We start from the raw sequence: 15,516 nt of genomic DNA on the forward strand, positions 1-15,516 counted from the left end.
GGCAAAGTGTGCCTGACCAGCCTGCCTGCCCTCCCAATGGAATAAGCAACCCACTCTGGGAGGGTTGGGGAAGGCACTGGATGCCGCTTTCCTTGGCTGTAGCAATGCTTTCACCATGGTGTCCCATAACGTCCTTGTAGCCAAACTGAGGCAGTATGGGCTACATCGATGGACTAGAATGTGGGTGAAAAACTGCCTTGGTGCTTAGGTTCTGGAGGGAGTAGTCATGGATTCAGAGTCTGTCAGGCATCCAATTATGAGTAGTGAGTTTTGGGGTAAATACTGAGGCCAGAAATGGTTTATACCAACATCACCCATGACCTGCACAATGGGAGATAACACCTCCCCAGCAAATTCACAGACAACGTTAAAACAGGAGAAGGCCATTAGCCTGGAAAGCAGGGCTGCTGTTCAGACGGACCTGGACAAGCTAGAGAAATTGGGCGACAGAGACCTTATGAAGTTCAGCATGGACAGATGCAAAGCCCTGCATGCACCTCATCTGGAATAACTCCCTGCAACAGTGGGGACTTACTGCCTGGGCAGCAGCTCTGCAGAAAAGAACCTGAGAGTCCCAGAGAGCAATGGCTTGAACATGAGCCAGGAGTGTGCTCCTGCAGAGATGAAGGCTAACTCCAGACTGTACGTAACCTGCATGTAACCAGCAGGTCAAGGGAAGAGATCCCTCCCCTGTTTTCAGTAGTAGTGAGACTGCACCTGGGGTATTGTGTTCAGTTTGGGCTTCCCAGTGCAAGAAAGATATGAATATGCTGAAGCAAGTGCAGCAGAGGGTCACTAAGATGGTTAGAAGACTGGAACATGATGTGTGAAAAATAGCCAAAGGAAATGGGTTTATTCAGCCTGAGAAGACTGGATGGACAAGAGGCAGCAGTCACAGGGTTTAGCAAGGGAAATCCTACTAGGATGTAAGGAAAAACCTTCCTTTTTGTAAGAGGTGGGTCAGCACAGGAGCAGGGGTACAAAGAGGCTGTGGAACCTCCATCCCTGAACATTTTCAAAACATCCTGGTAGCATTTTCTCTGTCTGCTACCAATGCAACAGCCACTCTTGCAGGGACTACAAGAAACAGACATTTTTACCTGGCTTATTCTTAAATGCCTAGCAGGCGCCAGAGCAACAAAAAGTACCGTTTACTGAGTGAAGAGCTGAACACCTCTTAGGAACAGAAATGATGTGACTGGCCCAAGGGCAGCGTGAGGGCAGGGAGCTGAGTGCCTGGGGCTGCAGCAACACTTGGTCTCATCACCTTGGTATGGGACTTCCATCACCTTGGTATGGGACTTCGTGAAATGATTGAGAAAGCTGCTAGTGGCCACAGTTCGGTTGGAATTTGGCCTGGAGTGAAGTCAGCAAGAAAGAAAAAAGCCTCTAACATCAAAGCTTTCCTTTCAGGGTCAATTTACATCCTGAAATTGTCTGTTGTCTGAGTCAATCTAACAGCTCACTGCTGAACAGGGAGGGTTTGTTTACCTCCAAGGACCCCAACCCTCTCCTGCTCATCCAGTTCCCCAGTCCCACCACCTTCTCTGCTCAAGCACTCATCAGCCCCTGCTGTCAGCTGCCCGGGCTGTCCAGAGATGAGCAGCAAAGAGCCGGAGTTAGAGGGAAGGAGCAGGACTTGCCCCTTTCTGAAGTGTTGAGCTGTTAGATCGGCTCAGTCACCTCCTGTCACCTCCTGCCAAAGGGCTGGGTGGGAGGGAGGGAGAGAGGGAGGGAGGGAGGGAGGGAGGAAGGAGCTAAGGGAACTGTCTTGCTGCAAAAGAAAACCCTGCCATTGGAAATGCACAAGACAAAATTTCCCTAACCTAGTGCTGGCAAGATCATTTGAACAGGCTCAGCATGGAAGAGATTCCCTCATACGTGGTGGCCACAGGTGTAGCAGTGGTCCCCCCCAAAATGCTCACCCTCTCATGCCACTGGCAGTGCCAAGGCAGGCAGGCACTGGCTGCTCTGCTAGGTGCACAGTGGATTGCAGGGTGCATCTACTGCCTGCAGAGGGGAGGTCACTGACTCTGTCCCCTCAAGTGCCGGAAGGCCGAAACCACAATTCCCAGGTGGATGTTTTTCCTCCACCTACCTAAGGCCAAGAAAGCAGGATTTGCAGCTATCTAATGTTGCCTGGCATAGGGACTGGCAAGGGGAGGTGACTCCCTATTTTTATGTAAAAGAAGCCAGCAGCATGTGTGGGTCAAATTGTCTTTCTTGCTTCATGCATCGCCACCTAGAAGGCTGCTTTCCTACCACTGCAGCACATCAATCTTTCAGAAGTTTCCTGTCTCAATCTCCAAATCACTTATTTTTGATTATTTCTAGTTCTACTGTACAGCCCATCGTGTCTTGAGGCCATGGGACAAAAGCCAGGAGTCCTACAGTGCAACTGCTCACTTAATTCCTTGGGTGTCTTCCCTGCTGATACATAGCAGAGATTGGCAACTAATCTATATATAGTACAGCACTGCAGCCGAGACACAATGGCTGCATTCAGCGTGCATACATGATGATGTCAGCAATGGCTGTTTAATTGCATCATGGGAAGTGAGGGGAGAAAAGAATTGGAAGAAAAAAAAAAAAAAAAAAAAAGAAAGGGGGCCCCTGGCCCCTCCACTTTACATAATTTCCTTCACTGCCAGATGGAAATGCATGGGAATGCTGGCCCCGCATCTCAGGAGCTCCCTCCCCGAAGCCTGGCATGGCCACATCTGTTTCCCTGATTTCCTACACTTCTGATCTTCTTCACCTGCCCTGCACCCCACCACCTTGGGCGAGCTTCCTGAGATGCTGCTACCGCCATTTGATTTGGCTTCCTGAGGCTCGCTCCCTCCTTCCTTATTTTTACTTCTCCAGCTTGCAGTAGCACCCCAAGGCCGGTAGCTGTGAAACACCGCGGAAGGGTAGGGTCTGCACTGCAGAGACCACAAGCCCCTCGGCTGCTTTTATTTAAACAAATGAGCATCTGTACTGCCAGGCAGCGGTTCACAAAAGGGGCTGTCAGGCTCAACGCAACTCCACCGCTCTGCGGCTAGCAAACAGAAGATATACAAACTTCTCTTCCCAGCAGCTGTCCGTCATCATAAATGCACATGGGTTTTATTTGAAAGGAGACACAACACCCTGCTTTAGTAAAGCGAAAAAGGGGAAAGATCCTCAGAGTGACAGCGTTCCCCCCTCCGAGACCTACAGCATCAGCCAAATCAACGGCTTTAAAATTCCCCTGAACCCCTGCCTTCCCTTTAAAGTTCCTGCTCCAACAAACAGGACTCATGGTATCCTCCATTTTAAGAAAGCTTCCCTTTGTCTTATCCCCCGGCCTATTTATAACTTCCGTGGTGGAGGTATCCTGGGAAGGATTTACACCAGCAGGCGCAGGGCCCGTCTGCACACAGAGAGGAGGCATGCTGCAAAGGGACATTTAACAGCCTTCAAGAAACGTGCAGCTCTTTGGGGCTAAATCTCTGGGAGGAGGCTCTCACCGAAAGGGTTTCAGCTGCCTGTTTTCCCAGCGGCACGTGAGAGAGGCTTTGGGATGGGATGTGAGTGACAGGCTGCTTTCGTAAGTCCACTTTTATGGATGTAGGGATGCCACTGGGGTCCCGCATAGGAAAGAAGATGGCTCCTACTTTGCCCAGGCAAGAGCTTCTCCCTTCTCGGCTCCCTGGTGGAGCAATGAGGAGAGGAAAGGCCTTTTCATGGGTCACTTCAAGTTTCCGAAGACTTTGCAGGGAAGCCGGGATCTGAGACTCTAACTTTGTGCACGTACCACAAGCGCACAACAGCCTCATCCTGTAACCTGAGTCTGGAGGAACCACACGATGCAAGGTAGCAAAAGCTTCCTCCGGGTCCATCTTACAGCTTTCCCTACAGGAAACGTAATTATAACCATGATAAACACCCACATGAACCAGGAACTCTGATTATCGCCCTGCATGGCTACTTGCTTGTTCGTTCGCTCTCTTAAAGAAGCGTATTACCTTTGCATGTACTGTCACTGACCCGTGTTGGTTTCAACATATAAAACTCATGACATTTCAGGTCCAGGTTAGCCCAAAGCCTGTTTCCTTCCTGCCTCCACTTTTCTCTCTCAGCATTCAATCGATACCTTTGGAACAGCCCTGCCTTGATGAGAGCAGCTGTGGGAGAGAGCCACACCTGAATGTGGGTCAGGATTAGTGCTGCATGTAACACAAAATCACCTGAGGGCACATGCTGCAAATGAGAGTCCTGGTTTGCCGATGATGCTCAGGGAATTACATTGCATGGCCCTGAGGGAGGAGCAGACTGTCCCCCAGGGAGTGAGGAGGAGGCAGAAGGGGACCGGCAGCACTTGGATGCAGATAACCCTAAGATGTAGATGACGTCTCTTTGCAACCAGCTGAAGAGATGGAAGATACTAGTGTCCCTCTGAACAGGCTGCACAAGCGCTTCATCTTTCCTGGCACAAGGTCAACTGTAGTGATGCTGCAGCGTGTTAGGGGACACTCACATGTCCCAGTTTACGGGCTGAACCGGGTAATGAATAGCTGAGGGTGCCAGGCTTCCCAGCTCCTGCAGCCAGATCTGGAGGGGAACAGCTGCCTGCACCCGGAGTTTACACAGCTGTGGAGAAGCATTAACAGCTGACAAGCCATTCTCCCTTAAGCCGTAGCATATACCACCTCTTGCAGTTAACAGCACTCCCCCAGCTGAGTAAAAGGATCTCGTGGATGTGAACAAGAAACAAGGTAGGGCGGATTTCTGAGTTACAGCCGAGTTAACTGTGCGGAGAGGATGAATGTGGAGTGAGGTATGGGAGCAGCAGCAGTGTCAGGAAATGGGAGGCTAATAACAAAACATTTGCAATTATTAGCCCATAATGTTGGCACCTGCTTTCTACCTCCAGCTGCTCAGAGTTTGTGTTTCTTGACCTGCAGATCATGTTTAAAAACCATACCTACTCTGCCAAGCTCTTCCTGAAGGGCGAAGTGATCTGATGGGACATTTTGTTGAAGGTGAGTTTGAGAGCCTTTAATACTTACTTCAGCATCAGTTTTTGCATGAGGCCAACATCCAGTCAGTGAAGTCACTCCTTGTGGGCCAAAGCCTGGATCTAGACCATTCTTAATGGTAGGCATCACATTTGAAAGCTGCAACAGGGTCAGAGCAGAACCAGGGTGAGAAGAACAGACATTTGCGTCTTCTGGCCTTGAGCCCATCCTTGGGGGGCAATAGCTGCACTGTCATCATCAAAGATTAAAGCCAACACAGGTACTTAGTTTAACAAGAAATCTGATTGAACAGATGGTGAATAGAGGGAGATTTGAGATGTCTGGAAAAGGAAACTGGTTTTAGAGATGCAGTCTTTAGAAGGTAAAGGTGCTAAATGTCCTTGTGATGCTAAATCTCACTACGTGGTTAGAAATGGGTGATTTTTGGACAGAATTTCTGAAAGGAAGAAGGCATCAATCAGAACGCACGGAGGGCGGGGGGGAGGTCATTCAGTTTCCTCTCAGATGCATAGCAAGCAGTAGGACAGCTAGAGCAAGGCTTAAGCATAAAGGTGTGCTGGGAGACTCTGTCAATAGAAGTAAGAAAACCTTTAGCACATGTAGAAATTGCACCTTTCCATCAGTTGTCTGCAGAGCTCAGTGTTGTAAGGCAAGACACTAGGGTTTTTTTTCTCTCTGGGAATGGAGAGTAGAGGATCGATCCCTAAACCTGGTTGTGTCTCCAGGCTTAGAAGTTATGTCAGCTGTTTGAGTGCAAGATCTTTTCTTCCCAAAGCCAGCCCTTGAAGGCTGTAGAGATGTGAAGATGCACACCAAGATCTACAGATTTCACTTGCACATGTGTATAGGGGAGGCTACCTCTGCTCTCCTGGATCCCATCACATCCTAACAAGCACATCTTTAATTTAAACTCAAGGTGACCCTGCTGTAGGGGATATGGATGGGTGGAGGAGGGGATGTCAAGAGCTTGAATTAATATGCTGAGCAAGCCAGTTCCCAATGTCTATGGGGACAATAATTACTGCTTCTTTTCTCCCCAGCCCTCCACCCTGCTCAAGATCCAGCATACCATACAGGAAGCTCAGCAACACATGCAGAAAGTTGAACTTACTACTGTACTTACTAATGGATCCAATGACAGATATATGGTTGAGCAAGAGGCAGTATGCAAGAGCAGGCATGGCAAATTTGGAATCTGAGGCAAATTTAGAAGTTTGTGTTTGCAAGAGGAAAAATGAGGAAAGGAAGAAAAAAAAAAAGCACAAATCAGGGCTAAAGTGGTTGGACTTAAGTGGCACAGTTGTCCATGAAGTACAGTTGTGGTGAAAGCCAAAAAAAAAGATGGCTATTCCTCTGAGTGTAATGAATAAATTGCTAAGAGTGAGCTAAAAAAACAACAGCAAAACCTTTCTCTTTCATTTATCTGCACTATTTGACAAATGTAAAATCCCCAAAGACTACACCAGCATCAAGGTCTTGCTGTAGCCTTTCTCTATGGATAGACCTGTTGGAACTGCTCCCTTTGTACATTGATTTACTAGTCACGTTCTTGAGCGTGGGAGGCAGAGATCCAAGCTGGATGCAGTGCTGTGCCTCTTGCCTCTTTGTTAACAAAGTAAGAAGGGGATTCTCAGGTGCACCAGGACAGGGAGTTTTGGGTTTTTATAATCCCTAGAAAATAATATGCAGAACTTGAAGTGATGAACCACTGTCTTGGCTTTTTATGTACTCAGACCTCTGTGGTATAGCAATACTGAAGATGGAAATGTTTTCGGGGTCCTTAGGTGTGAAACAGCAACAATGACAACAGAAGTTCAGTCCTATATGTTCATTATTACCTGTGCACGTTCAGGGACTTGCGCCAGCTACTTAGCGGCTTCTGTTCACAAGCCCTGCTGAGCTTTGAGCTTGCACGCTGCCTCAGCGCTCAGTACAGCAGGGCAAACAGTATCTGGCTGCTGGACCATTTCACGCAGGTGGTATAGGGGAGAGCTCCTTATGTGAATGTTTGCCTCTAAAATTACAGTAAAATATCCCCAAACCCACAATTACTGTACCTGGTTCTATTTAACAAAGCTTTTAACCTCCAGACCCCCGGCTTTTCCAGCTGTATTGCTTTTGGCAGGAACACCGTTCTGTTTGTCCTGTAGTGTTGCTGGCGGAAAGCAGATGCTTTTCTTCAAGTAAATGAAGCTTCCAAGTATGGACAGTGGAAAGCACATCCCGACATTGGAAGCAGATGCTAGAGAATGACTCAGGTGCAGTCTTCAGCCCCGATGTCCTATTTTCCAGAGAAATATAAAAGGAAAAGGAGGAGAAAAAAAAAAAAAAAAAAGCCACGTATTTTTAATGCGTACTTTAGCTGCAGTGGCTGGGCAGTTAGTCAAGGACAGATAAATGTTGCCAAATAGAGATTTTCCAACTAGATGGAAGTTGGCCAGTATCTTCGGAGCTATTTTTGTGCTCATTAGGTGTCTCTGAAGATGTGGCCGGTTGTGCCCAGATTTTAGCATTGTTAGAATGTTTTAACGGTTAATGTTTTAACACAGTTCTGATGCCTTCTTGACACAGTTATGATTTCAACACAGTTTAAATAATGGGCTTACCTTTAGTACAAACTACACTGTTTCAAATTCAGACCAGCAACAGTGTATGAATGGGGAACAAAAGAAAGATGAGAAGAAACGGGTGTGAAAAGTACTGGAGAGACAGGAATAAATGCAAGAAACCTCAGCAGAGCAACACAAAGGAGAGCGAGCAGAATGCAGAGAAATGCCTCAGAGGCTCACGTAAGCAGTGAGATTTCATTTATTTGGCACAGACGGACAATAGCCCCGCTAACCAGGATAGCTATTGTTCTTTTGTTTTTGAGAAACAAAAAGGGTAAATGTGAAGCACTAGCTTCCCAGGGAAAAATCATAAAAATAAGTTCTCATCCTGCTGTCTACCAAGGAACCAGAAGCCTCTCGTACTTCACCTATCGCCCTCATGCTGTTGTTCACCCACGTGTTTGTCAGCTCAGAAAACAAATGAAATATATTGAGGCCTTGCTCTATCTGAGGAGAGCCAAGGATTTCTTTAGAGCAGAACACGTTAATTGGATCGAAAAACATTGAGTCAATGCGCTAAGCAGAAAAACACACGGTGCTATCTGCTGTGTAGTCAAGCATACAAGTGCTCCAGCAGCTAATGTTTCAGAACTGAGTATAATATTGGCATATCCCCTTTAGCTTTGTTTCAGTGGTTTTCATAATGAAGACAGAAAGCCACCCAAAATCAGAGGAAGCCTCAAAATGTTCCATTCCTTTGGCAGCAGTGGAGGGAGAAGAAAGGGAAGACTTTGCTTTAGAAAGACAGAGGTGCTCAAATACGAGGATGACAGCTGGGGAATAAGGACCCACTGTTCAGGGACAGTGAATTGCTTATAGCCTTTACAAGCTCAGGGAGGGTGTAAGCTGTAAACAAGGTTCGAGAGCTTTGGCACAAATACAGTGGATCCTGTCAGTGAAAAGAACCTTCCATAGCATATAGGTAGCCTCATGCACCCATTAGAGCCATCTGAAGCATGGACGTGCAGAATTCTCCTCTTTAGCTGGTTAGCTGGAAAGCAAACAGCTGTCACTGAGGAAGGCAGGGGTGTCAGATATGCCTGGAGACATGCATCTGGGAATTTCTGCCCAATTAAAATATTTCTGAAAGCAAAAGATGATGGTTTTTACTGAGGCAGCTAGTGGAAAGCATCATCTAGGAAACCTAAACAGATCAACCATGCATTTGTTGTTCGGGGAGTTACCGTTCTCCACAACGAACTAGCTTCATCTGGAAAAGGACAAGCTCCACAGCATCATAACCCTCTGCAGCAACCACAGGACAAACAAACAGAGCTGAGGCAAAGCCTGACGATTTTTTTTAACCTCTGCTAGCCAAATCTGTGATGGGTTTCACCTGCATGCTCAAATGTGAACATATGGATATGCAATGTAAAGAACACAGCCCCCGAGCCAAATCCTTTAGTGATACATAAGGCAAGTTCTCAGCTGAATATACTACTGAGGGGCATAATAAATATTCATGCTTGTTTACACCTTAACGCACGTTAGTTGCCCCACGGACTTCATCAGTGATTCCCATTGCTTGGTCTTGCTGAAGGACATTAGCGCTCCTGAGTTTGTCTCAGTTTGCTGAAGGGCTTTTGGAGAGAGATCCTCACAGGCACAGCTCATTGCTGCTGTGTTTAGTCCTGTCAGCAAAAGACTTTTATTTTTAAGCAGACAATTTAACTGAGTGTTATTTGTGTTTAAGGCCTAAATAGTATTAGCTATTTGTATGTCTAAGGCCTAAACAGAGGAACATAAATCAATATATTTTAATAGACAGCTTTCCTTTTCTGTGGCATTTTTGCAAATTTGTTATCATTACTTAACACCAATTTGGTTCAAGTTTATTTCGCATATTTACACTCGCAAATCTCTGTTTGTTCCTATTGTTATTTTTTTTTAATTTTTGCTTTCCCATCCCTAAGCCAGTTTCACGTGTTAAAACTTTTCAGCACGCCCAGTTTTACTCATTAAGGGTGCGATGCAACGCGTTCGGGCCGGCTAGCAGGAGCCCCACCGAAACAAGAGGGTGGCCACTCAGCCACGCCGCGGCTGGAGCTTGCCCCGCAGCAGTCGCTGGTCGCCAGGCCTTCGATTAAACCGAGGTAATTGTTGCGTGTTTGTTTCCGTTGGGTCTCGCAGCACTGCAAACGTCGTCGCCGCTCGTTTTTTGCTAACTTCATCGCGTCAGTTTAAGGGAGAGGAAGCGCCTGCCCCTGGCCAGCAGCAACCCTCGGGCTCGGGCTCGCCCTCCCGGGCACGGCAGAGCCGGGGCGACCGCAGCGGCGCGGAAGGAGCCGCTCGCTCCAGGCTGGGCGTGAGGAAACCATTCACCCAGCGACTGCATGCAGAGAGCTGCGTTAACGCCCCGGTGCTCGCAAAGCGCGGCCCCCCGGGCCCCGCTCCTTCTCCGCTCGCGTCTCAAACCGGAGAAGGGCGAGGGGGGCCGGCGACCGCCTGAGCCGCGTAAAAGCAAACCTGGAGGGGCGGGGGCCTGTGTGTGTGTGGTGGGGGTGCCCGCGGCGCCGAAAACGGCGATATTAAAAAATCGCGGGCGAGGGCGGCGGGGCTGGATGCGGACGGATGGGGGCAGGTCGGGCAGGAGGAGGGCTAATGTTTCCTGCCCGCCGCCGCCGCCCCCCGGCCGCCCCCCGCAGCCGGGCGGAAGTCAGCCCGCGCCGTCGGAGCTTAAAAGGCTCCCGCACGCCGCGCCGCCCCAGTGCCGGCGGCCGCAGCGGGGCCGGAGCCAGCGCCGCCGCCAGCCCTGCGGGCCCCGCGCTGCCCCGCGCCCTGAGCTCCCTTCCCCCCCTTTCCCCCATCCCCCGCCGCCCGAGGGCCGGGGCCGCCCAGCTCTGCCCCTCCGCACCCCGCCGGGCCGGGGGAAGGCGCCCGGCGCGATGGCTCTCCCCGGATCCCACGCCGCCCGGGACGGTGCTGCCGCATCAGTGAGTAATTCCTGCTAATTCACCCCCCGGGGCCGGTGGGCTCCGGCTCGGCAGATCGCGGGGGAGGCGGGCGTTTTGTTTTTTGCTGCCACCCCCCTACCCCACCCCATCCCCTCCTCGCTCCCCCTCTTCGGGTTTTATATTATTTTTGTTTTCTCAATAAAACACCACGCGAAGAGGCGAGATGACAAAGGAAATGTGATCCCAGGCGCTGCAGGGGCTCAGAGCGAGCGAGAACCGGAGAGGAGGAGGAGGGGGCGAGCGTAGCGCGCTCGGATAGCATTGCACAGCGGCTCCAATTTGTGCGAGCGAATATAATACACCCCCCATGAATAATTCAGGGCGGCCGGCGGGGACCTGCCGCTGCTCCTCTGCCCGGCCGCGGCCGCCGCAGCGTGTGCGAGTCGCGCCGAGCCCGCGGCGCTGAGCGCCCGGTCCCGCCGCCGGGCACCGCGTGTGGCGGGGCCGCTGCGGGCTCGGCGCTGCCCTCCGCGGGGACCCCGCTTAGAGGAAGGCGGACGGCGAGCCGGGATTTTTGAGAGGCGAGAGGGGACCGCTGCTTTTAACCGTCCGCGGAGCCCTTTTCTTCTTCCCATCTCCTCCCTCTCCTCTGTGTCCCGCCAGCGTGAGTCTCTGCCGGTGGGGTGGGCACCAACGCCGCCCTCCATCCCCACCCCCCAGTCATGCGGTGGTGGAGCAGGCGTCGGCGGGGGAGGACTGGAGCCGGAGAAGTCTGCCTGGCCACTGTGTTTCAGTGCCTCTCTCTCTCCTAGAGCTGCTCTGGATTGCAAAAGTGGAGGGGGGAACTGAAACGAAATTTCCCCTTCCCCCCCGACAAGCACAGGTTTAAAGGAAAAGAGGAAAAAACCCCACGCCCCAAGAAGAAAGCGCGAAACTTGAGTTAAGCCCCTGCAGCCCCTCACCCGCGTCCTCCCCGCCCAGCCGGAGGGACTTGCACTGCCGCCCCGACCCCGTCCTGCGGCCGTGGGAACCGGAGCCGAGCCCCGGCGGACAGAGGTCCGGTCCCCGCTGGACGCGGCGGGGATCGGGCGGTCGGCGCCCATGCACTTTCTGTTTAGGAAGACAAGTAACCAAACCACGTTGTCAAACTGCTGACCCAAGGGGGAAATGAGAAGACTGTGTGAGGTATTGACCGCTCTGGGAATCGATACAATTTGTCTAATGCAACGGGGGATCGGGGGCTGAGTACATGTGAGGGAAGAGAGGCTCCATTTGCCGAGGGAGAGCGGGACAGCTACACCTTGATACCAAAAATACCCTCTCGCCAGCAGCAAGCCCGGCAGCGGCGAGGTACGAGGCGAGGATCCAGCTCCCTGCAGACGCCGGATCGATGACACCGTATTTGCAAAACCGGCCAATCGATCCCACTTGGCAAAACGACTGATCGATGCCAGCTTGCTCGTAAGCCGCTTGCAGAACTACCTTCTTCTCCCCACGCCTTTACAGACGCCCCCCGTCTTTTTTTTTTTTTTTTCCGCCCACGCTTCTGTTCTGTGAGGGAGGGGAGGCGCGTTTTCACCCCCCATCGGGGAGCCGGGCCCATCGCAAATGGCTTCGTTTCCCGAGTCCGACTTCCAGATCTGCCCGCTGTGCAAGGAGATGTGCGGCTCGCCGGCTCCCCTCTCCTCCAACTCCTCCACCTCCTCGTCCTCCTCGCAGACCTCCAGCTCCTCCGGGGGCGGCGGCGGCGGCTCCTCCTGCGGGGGCCCGCCGCGGCGGCTCCACGTCCTGCCCTGCCTGCACGCCTTCTGCCGCCAGTGCCTGGAGGCGCAGCGGCACCCCGGCGCGGGGGACGCGCTCAAGCTGCGCTGCCCCATCTGCGACCAGAAGGTGGTGATCTCGGAGCCCTCGGGCATGGACGCGCTGCCCTCCTCCAACTTCCTCCTCAGCAACCTGCTGGACGTCGTGGTCGTGGCCGCCGCCGCCGACGAGCAGAAGAACGGCCGCGCCGCCGGGGCCGGCCCCGCCGCCGGCTCCGGCGCGGGGGGGGGCGGCGGCGGCGGCAACAACCGCCACCACGGACGCCCGCCGCCGCCGCACCGCGCCGCCGGCTCCTCGCCCGCCGCCGCCGCCTCGGCCGCGCCCTCCTCGACGTCCTCCTCCTCCTCCTCGGGCGGCGGCTCGGCGGCGCTCCTGCTGCGGCGGCCCCACAGCCGGCAGGGCGAGCCCCGCTGCAGCTCCTGCGACGAGGGCAACGCCGCCAGCTCCCGCTGCCTCGACTGCCAGGAGCACCTGTGCGACAACTGCGTGCGGGCGCACCAGCGCGTGCGCCTGACCAAGGACCACTTCATCGAGCGCTTCGCCGCCGCCGCCGGCCCCGCCGCCGCCGCCGGCCCCGCCGCGCCGCTCGCCCTCAGCCCGCCGTACCCCGCCTCGCCCTACAACATCCTCTCCGTCTTCCCCGACCGGGCCAGCTACTGCCAGCACCACGACGACGAGGTGAGCGAGTGCGCGGCGCGACGCAACGCGGGAGGGGGCGGCCGCGCTCCCGCCCCTCGCCGGCGCCAGAGGGCCCCCGCACCCTCGCGGCGGGCGGGCCTGAGGGGCCGGGCGCGACCGGCCGCGGCGCTTCGTCCCACCGGGTCCCGCCGCCCCGCGGGGCTCGGGGGCCGGAGGTGGGCTCAGCTCCGCCGGGGGGGGTGGGGGGTAGGGCCGCCCTTCCAACGGGCGGGCGGCGAGGCGGCGGCGGTCCCGGGCGGCCGCTCGCTCCCGGGAGGAGGAGGTGAGGCGGGGAGCCCGCGGCTCGGTGCGGGCGGCGGCCGTCGGGGCCTCGGGCCGCCGGTGCGCGGCGGGAAGCCGCTGCCGCGGTCTCTGAGGGAGTCGGTATGTGGGGCGCGTAGCCTGGGCGGCGAGGCCGCGGGCGGGGAAAGCCCCCCAAGCCCCTGCCGTTTCTGATGCGAGGTTCAGCTGCTTCGTGGGGTCGGCTTTGTGCCGCGTTCGGCGTGTGAGATACCGAGGAAATAAACCGAATACGTAGGGAAGGAGGGTGGCCGTGACGAGGGAAGGACTGTGTGTTTTTTTTTTTTAAGGCAGTCAGAAATTAGCAGAGATGGGCATCCTTGCCACAGCAGCTGCATCTCCTGCTCCGGGGCAACGTTGGTGCAAACGGGAACTTTACGGATGCAAAAACGAGAACTCGTTTTATGTGTGTTTTGCTTACAAAGCTTTGCTTGCAAGATTTTGTTTCTGATGATCCTAAGCGTTGTTTCACAGAGGCTGCGGCTTCTTCAAAATGTGCTTGAAGGTGTCTTGAGTTTCATTGGGACATAGTTTCTTGCTGTGATAGTTTGAAACTTGATTTCCATCTGAAACTGGAAAATGGCGGTCTGCTGTCCCCCCCTTCTGCTCTGGGGGTCAACGCGGGGGATTTTGCTGGAATTTTCCAGTAACTTCAGTGTTGGAGGTGGTTTCCTCCCAGTATGAAATCGGACAGCACAACAAGCAGCTTCAGGGGAAAAACCTGCCTGAGAACAGGGAGAGTACCCATGCTTTTCGTGGGATGCTTGCTTAACTGATAGGTGAAGGCGTTTAGACTAGCAAAATGTGGTGATGCCTTTGTCTCCAGTTTGCAAGGACACTTACTCCTATCCCACTACTGTACCTCTGAAATAATTTTCTAGAAAGCTCTGGAAGAGCTTTTCTTGTTTCTTAAAGCTGCTGGTGTCAGGGAACAAGAGTATGAATTTCGTGGGAAAACAAAAAAAAAAATTAAAATGACGTTTTGGGAGTGGTGGGGTGTACTTAAGGGGCCAGGAAGTTTAAAAAGAAAAAAAAAATCCAAATCGAAACGAAAAAAAAACCAAAACCCAACCAACCAAAAAACCCCAACCCAGCAACCTTATGGCAGTTGGGCTGCTTGCACCTTTTTGTGGTATCTTCCTGCTAGTGGGCTTCCCAAAGAACATATATAATACTGAATGCCAGAATGAAATGAAACACGGTGTTCTTAATATGCTAAACCCCCCCCATGTTTCTGCATTCATTCTGGAGTATAACTTTGGACTTGCAGTATGGGCTAAAAAGCTGTCTAGTTCTTGTGTTCTCAGTATGACAAAATTCTGTGTGTCAAATGAAACAATGGAGAGCTTTTGGCCACAGCGTAGAGCATCCAACTTCTAAAACAGATTTATTTTCCACCATTTGGTGAAGAGTAGCTGGGACAGGAGCTTCGAGGTATTTTGTAGGCTGTACAGCTTTTTTAGAAGTAGCTTGTAAAAAACAAACCCAAAAAACCCCGTTAATTTATTTTACATAACTAATTTTATAACTGATTTTTATTTTCGACACTGCTTTGAAAAGATTGTGTGTGTCTTAGGATTGGTTTTGGGTGTCCTTGTGTGTCCTGTAGACCTAGGAATTGTTTTAAAACAAGTGAGCGTTTTCAAGCCTCCAGCTCCTGTTGAGAAAGGCTTTTATTCTGCAAATTAATGATCTACTACTGTTCTTGATTAGTGAGTTTTGGTGGTTCCTTAATGTGGGTGTGCCTGATGAGTATTTGCAAGTATTTATTATTCACTCAAGGGGAGACCTTTGGGGGGGGGGGGGGGAGACTGACTGTTTGGAACAGTTTATACTGTAAATCTTTCTCACTTCGGCTGAAAATGTGGGCAAGGTGTACAATTTTTTTGAGAAAGGGTGGCTGCAAAGCTGGAGGGTTATTGCTTGTTTAATTCTAAGAATGCTATTTACAGCCTCATAAAAGGAACAATAATAGAAAGGCAGCCTTCCAAGAGAGTACTTAAATGATGCACTGAGGACTTCGGTTGTCTAATAGTGTAAAAACAAACCTAAAACACATAGCAGGAATGGTAGCTTGAAACCTTAATATTAGTTATAAACTTTGGTTCTGCTCAGTGTGTAAGTGGGAAAAGCTGGTGACGGAGCAGGATATTCCCTCAGAATAATGTCGTGCGTGTAAGTTTGAGCACAGGTAGATCACAATCTGTAAGC

The 15,516-nt window shown here is 52.1% G+C and overlaps 1 protein-coding gene across 1 annotated transcript in view; it reads left to right on the forward strand.

Moving 5' to 3' along the window:
* Positions 1-11,046: 11,046 nt before the first annotated feature.
* The window catches only part of TRIM71 (tripartite motif containing 71), a 61,965-nt gene continuing 57,495 nt past the window's right edge, over positions 11,047-15,516 (forward strand). The window contains exon 1 of the mRNA XM_037385707.1: positions 11,047-13,005. Coding sequence (XP_037241604.1) covers positions 12,115-13,005 — 891 coding nt within the window. The 5' untranslated portion in view covers positions 11,047-12,114. The remainder of the gene's footprint in view (positions 13,006-15,516) is intronic.

Source organism: Falco rusticolus, chromosome 4, assembly GCF_015220075.1.
Source record: "Falco rusticolus isolate bFalRus1 chromosome 4, bFalRus1.pri, whole genome shotgun sequence".
NCBI classification, from domain to species: domain Eukaryota; kingdom Metazoa; phylum Chordata; class Aves; order Falconiformes; family Falconidae; genus Falco; species Falco rusticolus.